Source organism: Mustela putorius, unplaced genomic scaffold (assembly GCF_011764305.1).
Source record: "Mustela putorius furo isolate JIRA1106 unplaced genomic scaffold, ASM1176430v1.1 tig00000275_pilon_pilon_pilon, whole genome shotgun sequence".
In the NCBI taxonomy this organism is placed as follows: Eukaryota; Metazoa; Chordata; class Mammalia; order Carnivora; family Mustelidae; genus Mustela; species Mustela putorius.
In genome coordinates, this window is record NW_025421341.1 from 2,919,519 (window position 1) to 2,932,086 (window position 12,568).

The window sequence follows — 12,568 nt, forward strand, 5'->3', positions numbered from 1 at the left end:
TCTGTTCAGATCTATGGCGCATTTTTTTTTAAAGATTTTATTTATTTATTTGACAGAGATCACAAGTAGGCAGAGAGGCAGGCAGTGAGAGAGGAGGAAGCAGGCACCCTGCCGAGCAGAGAGCCCGATGCGGGGCTTGATCCTAGGACTCTGGGATCATGACCTGAACCAAAGGCAGAGGCTTTAACCCACTCAGCCACCGAGGCACCCCATTTGGCCCATTTTTTAATCAGATTTTTTTAAGCTACTGTGTTTTGTTCTTTATATATTTTGGGTATTAACCCCTTATAGATATATGATATTAATACATGATTACCAATATTATCTCCCATTCAGCAAGTTGCCTTCTCATTTTGTTGATGGTTTCCTTTGCTGTACAGAAGCTTTTTAGTTTGATATAGTCCTATTTGTTTATTTTTGCTTTTAGTGTGAGACAAAGAAAATTACCTATGTTTTCTTCTAAAAGTTTTACGGTTTCAGGTCTTATGTTCAAGTCTTTGATCCATTTTGAATTAGTTTTTATGTATTGTACAAGATAGTGGTCTAGTTTCATTCTTTTGCATATGCCTGTCTAGTCTTCCCAACACCATTAATTGAAGAAACTACCCTTTCCTCATCAAAAAAAAAAAAAAAAAAGCACAGATAAATCTTCCAATTTTTGTGTTTACATGTTAACATAATTTTGTTCAGTTAAAAAAAACCAAGAACCAAAATTGATTCTAATTGTATGCATTCATACCATTGCCATGATCCATTTTTAAAATTTTCTTAAAATCTGTTTCATCTATGAGCCATTATCACATTAACTACATTTCCCATTTCACCAAATCTCCTGTGACACGTAAGTATATGAGATATACTACTAAATCATGCACTAATCTACATTTTACCTTTGTCTGCTTTATATTTTGCTCATTAAATATATAGCTTTCATCTATGCCTATGAACTTCTAAGCAGTCCAGTGCTACAGGCTATGCTTATACTTTCTTTGTATGTTTTATAACAAACAGCGAAGTAGGAACATAGTAAGTACTTACTGGATTTTAGAGTACTGTGTATTATTTTCTGTAGGATGGTGGTTTCCAAATTTAGCTAATGTGGTGTGTGTGTGTGTGTGTAGGCAAACAAGTTATTTCTCATAGGGTCAATGAAATCGTATTAATCACTTAAAAGAACTTTTTGTTAGTATGATTTGATTGCTTCAATACTGGGATCATAATGTTGCTGTGCTCTCTTTATGATAAAGGAAATAGAAAATAAATGTGTTATTTTATAAAATAATAATGAAAATTACTACTTTTGCTATGGTAGTAGTAATTAACATTTACCAAACTCATTCTGTGTTCCAGGCATAATTATAAGCACCTTATGTTACTAACAAATTGCAATGCTTATAATAGCACTATTACAGAAACTTATTATTCTCATTTTAATGATAAGGAAGTTGATATATACAGAGAGGTTCAATAACATAGCTAATAAGTCACAGAGTTAGAATTTGAGCTCAGACATTTTGGCTTCAAAGAAAATTAACTATTTCTTTTCAAGGATCAAGAGTTTATCTTTGTCTTACCCCTAGGTATTCCTTAGTGAATAGTTTCTACATTTGGTTATAATTTTCAAATGCCCCTGAACATGGGCCTTCCTTCTTTACTATACTACCACTTGGGCTTTCCAGATAGTTTTTCGTTTCTTTACTTTCTTAACATTTTTTGAGTGTTTTTTAATTGATCCTATAGTTATTTGTTCCCGTTCTTGAAGAATTTTTTCATTAAAGGTAAGATCCCTGGGGTGCCTGAATGCCTCAGTCTGATGGATACCCAACTCTTGATCTTAGCTCAGGTCTTGATCCTCAGGGTCATGAGTTCATGCCCTATATTGGGCTCCACACTGGATGAGGAGCCTACTTTAAAAAAAGAAAAAAAAAAGGATCCTTGGCAAATACACTTTGCAAAAATAACTAATAAGATAAATGTTTTCCACAGGAATAAAAATTTCAAATGTCAAAAAGACAACAGAATTATATGATAGATTCCTTGTACAAAAGATCTTAGTTTTAATTTGGATGATCCGTCTTGTGAAAAGGTACAATTATCTATATTTTGCTTTTGTGGATACTGTAATTGATGGTGAAAGAACTTAGACAATTTGTATTATTCGCTAAACAATTCTGAACACTCATCTAATTGTGGGACTGAATTTCTGTAGTACTGGCCAGGCATCTACAATGTGAAGTCCATTCTGTAGATGTCTTACTCTGTCTCAACAGTGTTCAAAATTGTGAACAGCTAATTATTGAATGCTTCGGTCGCTCCACCAAATAAATAAATTTCTCCTTTGATTGAGCATTATGTGGGGTATTGACTCCAAATATTAGAAAGTATTATCTAATGAAATACCAGTTGGAGATAAGTAAATTAAGTTCACATACAGAGTGAAATACTATAACATTAAAAATGTGGTAAGTAGGGGCGACTGGGTGGCTCAGTGGGTTAAGCCACTGCCTTCGGCTCAGGTCATGGTCTCAGGGTCCTGGGATCGAGTCCCGCATCGGGCTCTCTGCTCAGCAGGGAACCTGCTTCCTCCTCTCTCTCTCTGCCTGCCTCTCTGCCTACTTGTAATCTCTCTCTGTCAAATAAATAAATAAAATCTTTAAAAAAAAATGCGGTAAGTAAAAGTAATTATTTACTGGAGAGATCTGTAACTCGCTGTATATACCATCTTAGGTTTCGAATGACCAGCTGACTAGAAAGTGTTCAGAGCTGAACAGCATGCTTGAGACTGTTAGTATGGAAAATGCCAGAATTATTGCTGACCATCAAGCCATTCTGCAGGTATTCGCTTAAAACTTGTCCATTTCTGATAGAATCACAAGAAAACTCCTTGACTAAGAAATTAGGAAATGTGTATGACCAATTGGATATATAAAATATTTTAATAGTTTCAAGAAATTTTCTGAATTACTTTATTTTTTATTAGTGGTTTTCAATTTTCATCAGAGGGATCATTTAGCCTTATGCTCAGTCCTTTCTTGACAGTTTCTTCTCAAATACCATTATTTTAAGAAAAGTGATTACCTGGCCCAAATACTCAGTATTTCCTCAGACACCTGTGGTTTTCCCATTTTGCTTATGCTGTTTCCTTGACTGAGAAAGGTCTTTATTTCATCTTCAGCTATTTCAAATTCTATTTATTAAGCCTCAAATTCATAAGGAAGCTTGATCACTCAAACCAGAAAGATGAGTTTTCTCTGTTAACTCCTACTCCTAGGACATTAAACAGACTTTCATAATAATAGTTCTCACTTTTTGGAGAGTGTGCTTACTGTATAGCAAGCCTTATACTAATGATTATACATATATTACCTCCTTTAATTCTAGCATCCAGTAGGTAGAGGAATATTTATTATCCTCATAAATAAGGAAAATGAGGTTTAGGGAAGTAGATCAGCTTGTCTGAAGCCGCATAGCTAGTAAGGGGTAGAGCTGAATTGAAACCAAGGTCTGACTCCAGAGTCCATGCTTTTAATTTTTGCATTATACTACCTCTCTAGTTTGCACTGTGTAGCAGTGTATTTGCATGGCTCATTTCCTGGATAACACTGTGAGCTTCCTTCTTACACATCTTTGCTATTTCCCATCGTGCTTACTGCTGCACATAGTGTAACACTAAGTAAAACCAGTGTTTACCCTGTGTTGTTACAGTACTAGGTCTAGAGGAGATTATAGTCCTGAACAAAATAAAATCTCTACTTTCAGGGACTAACAATAGTAGAATAATGTAATAGTAGAATAATGTGATGCGTGGAAGTAATCCTGTCACAAACACTTTTTTAACTTTGGAATGTTACACAGATGGGATTTTCTTTTCCAAAGGTGTGAAGGTTTGCTTTGCAGTCAAGTATTGTTAAGATAAAAGTGTTTTAAAATACATGTACAGAAGTAATTGTTAATATGTACTATACTTGAAAAAGTTTTATAAATTGTAGGTAGAAGTGATGTGTCTAAAAATGTTGTTTTGAGAAGTCCAAAACGGTGAGCCAGAGAAAATAAATTATGCAAAACAATTATAAGCATATGTTGTTTTATCGTGCTTTGTAGATGATTGCATTTTTTACAACTTGAAGGTTTGTAGCGATCCTGCATCCAGCAAGTCTACTGGTGCCATTTATCGACAGCATTAGCTCATTTTGTGTCTCTTTGTCATATTTTGGTACTTCTCACAGCATTTCAAATTTTTTCATTATTTTTGTTCTGGTGATCTGTGATCAGTGATCTTTGATATATTATTGTAATTGTTTTCAGATGCCACAAACCATGCCCATTTACGATGGAAAACTTAATAAATATTTTCTGTGTTCTGGCTGCTTTGACCGGCTCTTCCCCATACCTCTCCCTCTTCTCAGACCTCCTATTTCCTAAGACCCAACAATATTGAGATTAGGCCAGTAGATAACTCCTATGATGGTCTCTAAGTGCTCGTGCGAAAGGAAGTGTTTCATGTCTCTTACTATAAATCAAAAGCTAGAAATGACTAAGCTTAGTGAAGAAGGCGTGTCAAAAGCCAAGATAGGCTTCTTGCACCAAACATTGAGCCAAGTTGTGAAGGCAAAGGAAAAGCTGTTAAAGGAAATTAAAAATGCTACTCCAGTGAACACATGAATGATAAGAAAGTGAAACAGCCTTATTGCAGATACGGAAAAAGTTTTAGTGGTCTAGATAGAAGATCCATCCATCCTCAGCATTCCCTTAGACCAAAGCCAGAGCAAGACCCTAACTCCATGAAGGCTGAGAGAGGTGAGGAAGCTGCAGAAGAAGAGTAGGAAGCCAGCGGGGTAGTTCCTGAGGTTTAAGGACAGAAGCTGTTTCTGTAATATGTAAGTGCACGGTGAAGCAAGTTCTCCAGAAGATCTAGAAGATCATCAATGAAGGTGGCTACATTAAACAACAGATGCCATTGGAAGAGGTTATTTAGGATTTTCATAACTAGAAAGAAGAAGTCAATGCCTGGCTTCAAAATAGGTCTTTTGTTTTTCTCCCACTCAGTGTCAGGGAAACTATTAAAGCTTCAGGGCCATGTGGCTCAGGCAGGAGGCTGACCTGTGGGTGAAGAAAAAGCTGACAGCAGGGCCTTTGTTCACCATCCTCTCGGGGCACAGGTTGTTGGTGTGGCTGTGCTTCCTGCAGCAGTTGACCATATGGGCTTCAGGCAAGCACAACACTTGGAGTAGGCAATCTCGTCACAGTTGTATTTCTGGGTGAGCTAGAGGTGGGTAGGCCTTGATGATGCGATGATGCAGCCCCGCAGATAAAGCACCCAGCACAGGGTGATCTCTTTCTGGATGTTGTAGTCTCAGAACATGTGGCCATGGTCTGCTGTTTGCCTGCAAAAATCAGATACTGCTGGTCGCGGAATGCCCTCCTTGTCTTGGATTTTGGCTTTGACCTTTTTTTTTTTTTTTTTAAGAGCAGGGAAGGAGCAGAGGGAGAGAGAAATCGAATCTTTTTTTTTTTTTTAAGATTTTATTTATTTATTTGACAGAAATCACAAGCAGGTAGAGAGAGGAGGAAGCAGGCTCCCCGCTGAGCAGAGAACCTGATGCGGGGCTCAATCCCAGGACCCTGGGATCATGACCCGAGCCGAAGACAGAGGCTTTAACCCACTGAGCCACCCAGGTGCCCCCCCCTTTTTTTCAAGATTTTATTAGAGAGAGAGAAGAGAGCAGGAATGAGGGAAGGAGCAGAGGAAGAGGGAGAAGCAGAATCCCCACTAAGCAGGGAGCCTGACCTGAGGCTCCGTCCTGGGACTCCAGGATCATGACCTGAGCTAAAGGCAGATGTTGGGGTCCGTGATCAAAGGAACAAGACTGATACAAAGCAAGATCAAGCAAAGCTTTATTTCACGCCAAGCATCAAGAATCAAACCAACCAGCCGGGGCGTCTCTTACAAAGAAGTGACCCCTCCCAGCCTCACAGACTAACTTTTATAGAGATGGTTGAGCCTGGCTATACACAGGTGGCCAATGAGATTGCAATACACAGAGAAAACTGCACAGTTATACTAGATCACACACAGGTGGCCAATTGAATTTCAATTTACCCTAGTAGATATATGCGGTGCCCCACTGATTGGATGTCTCCACCTGGCCTGACCCGCCCTCGTATCTGGGCTTTGCAAGTAAGTTCCTCTGGGAGGAGCAGGGTCAATCTAAGTTCACTGCATAAACTCAAAATGGCTCCCTCTGGCTAAGTAGGCCCTTACAGCAGACACTTAACCAACTGAGCCACCCAGGCATCCCAGAGAGAGAGAATCTTAAGCAGGCTTCATGCTCAGTGCAGAGCCCTGATACTGGGCTCATTCTCATGACCCTGAGATCATGACTTGTGTTGAAATCAAGAATCAGACACTTAACCAACTGAGTCACCAAGGCACCCCTTGGCTTTGACATTCTAAGTGGTGTCACTGGGCACAATCTACAGGGTCAGAGTAAGGTTCAGGTTCTTCACAAAAATCTGCATCTGTGCATCTGTTGCTTGGCCCACTCACTGAAGAAAAAGCGCCACGCTGACTTTGTTTGGGCCCAATACAGCTGGCGACTTTAAGTGGAAGCCAGTGTTCCTTGACCATTCCAAATATCTTAAGACCCTTAAGAATTATGCTAAATCTCCTCTACCTGTGCTTTATAAATGGAACAACAAAGCCTGGATGACAGCACATCTGGTACAACATGATTTACTGAAAATTTTAAGCCCACTGTTGAGCCCTCCTGCTCAGAAAAAAAGATTCCTTTCAAAATTGGTCACCCAAGAGCTCTGAAAGAGATGGGCAAGATTAATGTTTTCATGCCTGCTAATACAACATCTGTTCTTCAATCCATGAACCAAGGAGTAATTTCAAGTCTTATTATTTAAGAAATCTGTTTCACAAAGCTATAGGTGCCATAGATAGTGATTACTCAGATGGATCTGGGAAATCGAAAGGAAATCGAAAACCTTTGGAAAGGATTCACCATTCTAGATACCTTTAAGTACATTCGTGATTCACGGTAAGAGGCCAGAACATTAACACTTCCAGGAATTTTGAAGAACTGGATTTCAACCCTCATTGAGTTCAAGGAGTTCTGAACTCCTCAAGGAGTTCAGGACTTAAGTGGAAGAAGTACCTGCAGATATAATAGAAATAGTAGGAGAGCTAGAATTAAAGGAGCTTGAAGATGTGACTGAATTGGTATAAACTCATGACAAAACCTGAATGAATGAGGAGTTGCTTTTTATGGATGAGCAAAGAAAATGGATTCTTAACACTCCTGGTGAAGATGCTGTGATTGCTGAAATGACAACGGAGCATTTAGAATATCATATAAGCTTAGTTGATAAAGCAACAGCGGGGTTTGAGAGGACTGACTCCTATTTTGAAGGAAGTTCTACTGTAGGTAAAATGCTGTCCAAACAGCATCACATGGTACAGAGAAATAGCTCCTGAAAGGGAGAGTCAATGTGGCAAACTTTATTGTTTGTCTTATTTTGCCTTATTGTCTTATTTTAAGAAACTGCCACAACTACCCTAACCTTTAGCAAACACCACCCTTATAAGTCAGTAGCCATCAACACCAAGGCAAGACCCTCCACCAGCAAAAAGTTTATGACTCACTGAGAGTTCAGATGATGGTTAGCATTTTTTAGCAATAAAGTGTTTTTAAGTTATGTACATTGCTTTTTTTTAAGACATAATGCTACTACACATTTAATAGACTATCACTTGTATATGCAGTGGGAAGCAGAAAATTATTTGCCTAGGTTTATTGTGGTGGTCTGGAAGTGAACCCACAATATCTCCTAGGTATTCCCATATAGTGCGTCTGTAATAGTAGCTGAGTGCAATTTCAAATATTTTCAAATGAGTTCACAGCAAATTATTAACATGATTGCCCCTGGAGAAGTGGGATTATTTTAAAGGAGGGGGAGTGTAAGTGAAGAGATCTTTTCACTTTATACATATTGATGTTGTTTTTAAAAATATGTATTATATTACAATTTTGAAGTACCAAAATATTCCTAGTAGAATTTTATATCTAAAAATACATTCATGTTAAGAGTTTTATAAATTTTGCAGCAGCCTGGGTAAATAATGCATCTTCACTGTTGGCTGGTAGAGCTATAAAATGACAGAATTGTGGTCAGGTTAGAGTGGGGACAAAGAGAAACCTGAACATTAAATTCTTTAAAAAGAGGTTTTATGTATATAAAAATGTATCTCTCAAAGCAAAGTCACTATCTTTGATCAGTCATTTTCAGTGGCACCCTATTAAATGACTTCCTGGCATCTCAGCTTTTAATATTACTTCCAAAACTCAGGTAGAGAAGAAAATGATGACGCAGACTTTTCAAGAACAAAACCTACTCCTGGATGCAGCCCATGCCAGTATCACTAAGGAGCTAGAGACTGTTCAGAATGAGAAAATCCAACTCCAAACACATCTGTAAGTAAACTAGGCAACTTCTTCTGTATCTTTTGTTCTCGCATTTGTATTTCTTGTCTTTAATGGAAACGTTTAATTCTGCATTTCTTGGGCCAGACACAAAGATAAAATAAAGACTTTGCCCTCAAGGAACTAGTTTTGTTAGAACGTTTTGGCAACTGCTCTCAGCCAGCGTGTTCTGGGAGAACGGGGGTCTATTAAATAAAGAACTCTCAGTCAACGCTCATGTCTCCTCGTTCTCTTCTTACAGGGACCATTTAATCCTTGAGCATAATCAGTGTACCCAGAAAGCACAGGACGCGGAGAGGAGGACAGCCTTGCAGAAGGAGCTGCTAGAAACAACTATTGCAAGACTGCGCGGTGAACTGGAAGCATCAATCCAGGAGAAGAAGTCTCTGCTGGAGGAGAAAGAAAGATTTCAGGGAGAGGTGGGTAGCAGCAGATTTATGTTACCTCCTGGTTGTGGTGGTGATCTTGTTTTAAAACTATTTTAAGTGCCAAAGATAAGAAATACAGCCCAGATGCAGTTAGTCTGAGTTGCCCATTAAAGAAATCTTGAGGTGGCTAATCTCTGTCCGGTAGCATGTGATGTAGACTGTGCCAAACAGCCCGCCCTTGCACAGCATTAACTAGTGGCTCACATATCCTCATGGTAGCAAAGGCGTTAGATTTAAAAAGCTGATTTCCCCTGAAGGCATGGGACAGTGGAGGTTAAGGGGGAGCAGCTCTGTCTTCCTGCTGAGGAAGGAACCCGCAGAGTCTGACGTGCAGACGTGTCTTTCTAATTTCAGGGCTATTTGTGAAGTCTGCTCTGCCTCAGAGACTCCCTGAGTGGCCCCTTTTCTGAGAGGATGTGCTATCTCGGCAGTGTAGGTATCCGTGAGCAGGGTGTGTCTGCTGTAGTAGAGCCTGCCGGCCGTGCTGACACTGAGCCTTTCTTTGTTTCCCCTCCTTGGGCAGGTTGATAAGACAGAGAAAGAAATAGCGCAAGAAAAATGCAATTTGGAAAAGGAATTAGCCAAAAACAAGGTATTCCGCATTTTATTTGTTGATATTTCACTGTGTTTCCTTCTGTATCTCTGCCTCCTGTATGAGCTTATTTTACTGAGGAGATGGGTTATTCAGTTGATTACCAGAATGTGGAGGGGGGAAGAAGCTACTGAGGTGGGTGCACCGCAGATTGCTCGGGTCACGGCTCCAGCCGCGCCAGCACAGGGCTGCTGCTGGGCCGCGTTCAAGCATCTGGTGTTGGCCACTGAGTCACGACAGCCTCTGGCCCTAGTGTTCACTCAGTATTTTAGCCAGGAAGTCCCTCAATGGCCCTTTGGGAGGCAAAGAGATCATTGTTGACAGTGCTGTTTTGTTTTGTTTTGTTTTTTAAAAAGCCAACTTAGGCTTCCTAAGTACCTGTTAGCACTTGTCACTCATCTGTAAGATACTCTCTCCTGGGTTCTAAAAAGATAGAATGGCCAGAGACACAAATACTCTTATTAAAATAAAACAAAAGCCGGTCTTTAAAGCATTGCTGTTTGTGTTTCCAAAATTTGAAAAACATAAAGGTTATGTATCACTGTCATCCGGAATCATCTGGAGCGTCAGGGAGAATTAGCCTACCCCAGATGGTAAATTCTGCGACACGTGTCTGTATAACCATTGATCCTTGATTGCTTCTTGGCTTCTGGCCCTATTAAATAGTATTCATGTTACCAGAACCATATATGTGTGAACCTGTAATTTAAGAAGTTTCTGAGCCCAAGCTCTGATATATATAGTTCACCTCTCTGTCATGTAATCAGTGGTTTAGTGACTAAGCTCTAGTGATTTGAAAAATCGTCCAACCTAAGAATCTTTTTAAAAAGCTTACTTCCCATGGTGAGGACTTGCTGGTGTCAGTTTGCCCTCAAATATGCTTTTTAAAATTTGGAAAATTGGTGGATACTATTAAATTCATGAATGCTTTTCGCTTGAATGTAGGGAATGTTACATGGCGAAGGCAAATGTTCTGTGTCTTTGATTAAAACATAGAATCATTTCGCTTGTCTAATTTTATTTGTCTGAACGTAGGCAAGGTGTGAGTTCATGGGGCTGAAAGAGAGGTTCTCTTAGACCAAATGGTAATGCTTATACTGAGTCCTATGTTTTGGGGGAGTCTGATTTGATATTTTTCAAATGTGTGTTTATTGTAAAGCTATGTTTTTCTGAAGTCAGGCTTATTAAGTTATACATAGTGAAATTCACCCTTTTTTTAGTGTACAGTTCTGTGAATTTTGGCCAACACATCAAAATACAGAACACTTTTATCACCTTGGGAAGGTCCCTCATACCTCTTTTATCTTTAACGTCTTGTACCACCATCCTTTGGCAACCACTGGCCTGTGCATCTGTTCCTATAGTTATGTCTTTCCCAGAATATCCTATAAATGGAATCATATAAAGTGTAACACTTTGAGTCTGGCTTCTTTTGTTTAGTGAAAGACATTCGAAGTTCTCCCATGTTCTTGTCGTGTGTTTCAGCTGTTTGTGTTCCATGATACGGGTATATCACAATTTCTTTGTCCATTTGCCACTTGAAGGACATTTGGCAATTATGAATAAAGCCTATAAAATGTTCACATCTGAACACGTATTTTTATTTCTCTTGGCTAATTATCTGGAGTTGGAATTCTAGATCCTATGGGAAATACATATTTGACAAACAATTCAGCAGCTATTTTCCAAAGAATATGTACTATCTTGCCTTCCGTCAATACTGTAGAAGAGTTCTACTCTCACTGCATTCTCGCCAGCACATGGTAGCGTTGGTTCTTTGAGTCTTGGCCATTCTAACTGCTGATGTAGACTGGCATATCATTGTGGCATAATTTGCATTTCTCTAGTGATTAATAATATTGAGCATCTTTTCATCTGCTTATTGGTTATTCACAAGTTTAAGTGTCTCTGAATATTTTAACCATTTAAATTCCATTTGTTTTCTTATTAATTGATTTTTCAGGGATTTTAAAAATATTCTCATGTTGATTCTTACATAAAAAAAAGTTCATACTTTTTGTTTATGTGCAGATCTTCCAAGTGCTTTACATATTTTTCTCCCATTTTTTGCCTTGTTTTTTCATGCTCTTTCAAAGAGCAGAAGTTCACATTTTGATAAAATCCAACTTGTCAAATTTTTTATTTTTGGATCATACCCTTTGTGTCCTATCGAAGAAATTTTTGACTAACCTAAAATCACAAAGATTTTCCTTTTTGTTCTCTAGAAGTTATATGGTTCTAGATCTTATATTAGGTCAATGGTCTGTTTTTAGTTAATTTTCATATATCATGCAAGGTTCATTTTATTTTCAGATGGATTGTCTGATCTAGTACATTTTATTATTGAGATGTAATTAATACACTATAAATTCACCTCCTTATAATATACAGTTCAGTGGTTTCTTAGTTTATTCAAAAGTCTGTGCAAACATTACCACTTAAAAAAATTTTTTTTTAATTTCTTTTCAGTGTTCCAGAATTCATTGTTTATGCACCACACCTAGTGCTCCATGCAGTACGTGTCCTCCATAATACCCACCACCAGGCTCACCCAACCTCCAAAACCCTCAGATTGTTTTTCAGAGTCCATAGTCTCTCATGGTTCGTTTCCCCCTCCAATTTCCCCCAACTCCCTTCTCCTCTCCATCTCCCCATGCCCCCCATTTTATTCCTTATGCTCCACAAATAAGCGAAACCATATGATAATTGACTCTCTCTGCTTGACTTATTTCACTCAGCATAACCTCTTCCAGTCTCGTCCGTGTTGCTACAAAAGTTGGGTATTCATCCTTTCTGATGGAGGCATAATCCTCCATTGTATATATGGACCACATCTTCCTTGTCCATTCGTCCATTGAAGGGCATTTTGGTTCTTTCTATAGTTTGGTGACTGTGTCCATTGTTGCTAGGAACATTGGAGTACAGATGGCCCTTCTTTTCACTACATCTGTATCTTTGGGATAAATACTCAGTAGTGCACTTGCAGGGTCATAGGGAAGCTCTATTTTTAATTTCTTAAGGGATCTCCACACTGTTTTCCAAAGTGGCTGCACCAACTT

General features: G+C 38.8%; 1 protein-coding gene across 11 annotated transcripts in view; it reads left to right on the plus strand.

Moving 5' to 3' along the window:
• CCDC150 (coiled-coil domain containing 150) overlaps positions 1-12,568 on the plus strand; it is a 79,187-nt gene that overhangs the window by 23,471 nt on the left and 43,148 nt on the right. For 10 of the 11 annotated variants that reach the window (XR_006606332.1, XM_004772151.3, XM_013045716.2 and 7 more), the window contains 4 exons: positions 2,728-2,835; positions 8,356-8,480; positions 8,731-8,908; positions 9,441-9,509. Coding sequence is in view for 10 of the 11 variants with exons in the window: in XM_004772151.3 (XP_004772208.1) it covers positions 2,728-2,835; positions 8,356-8,480; positions 8,731-8,908; positions 9,441-9,509 (480 nt within the window). In the remaining variant the exon portion in view is untranslated. The remainder of the gene's footprint in view (positions 1-2,727; positions 2,836-8,355; positions 8,481-8,730; positions 8,909-9,440; positions 9,510-12,568) is intronic. The other variant, XM_013045718.2, reaches the window with a different exon arrangement.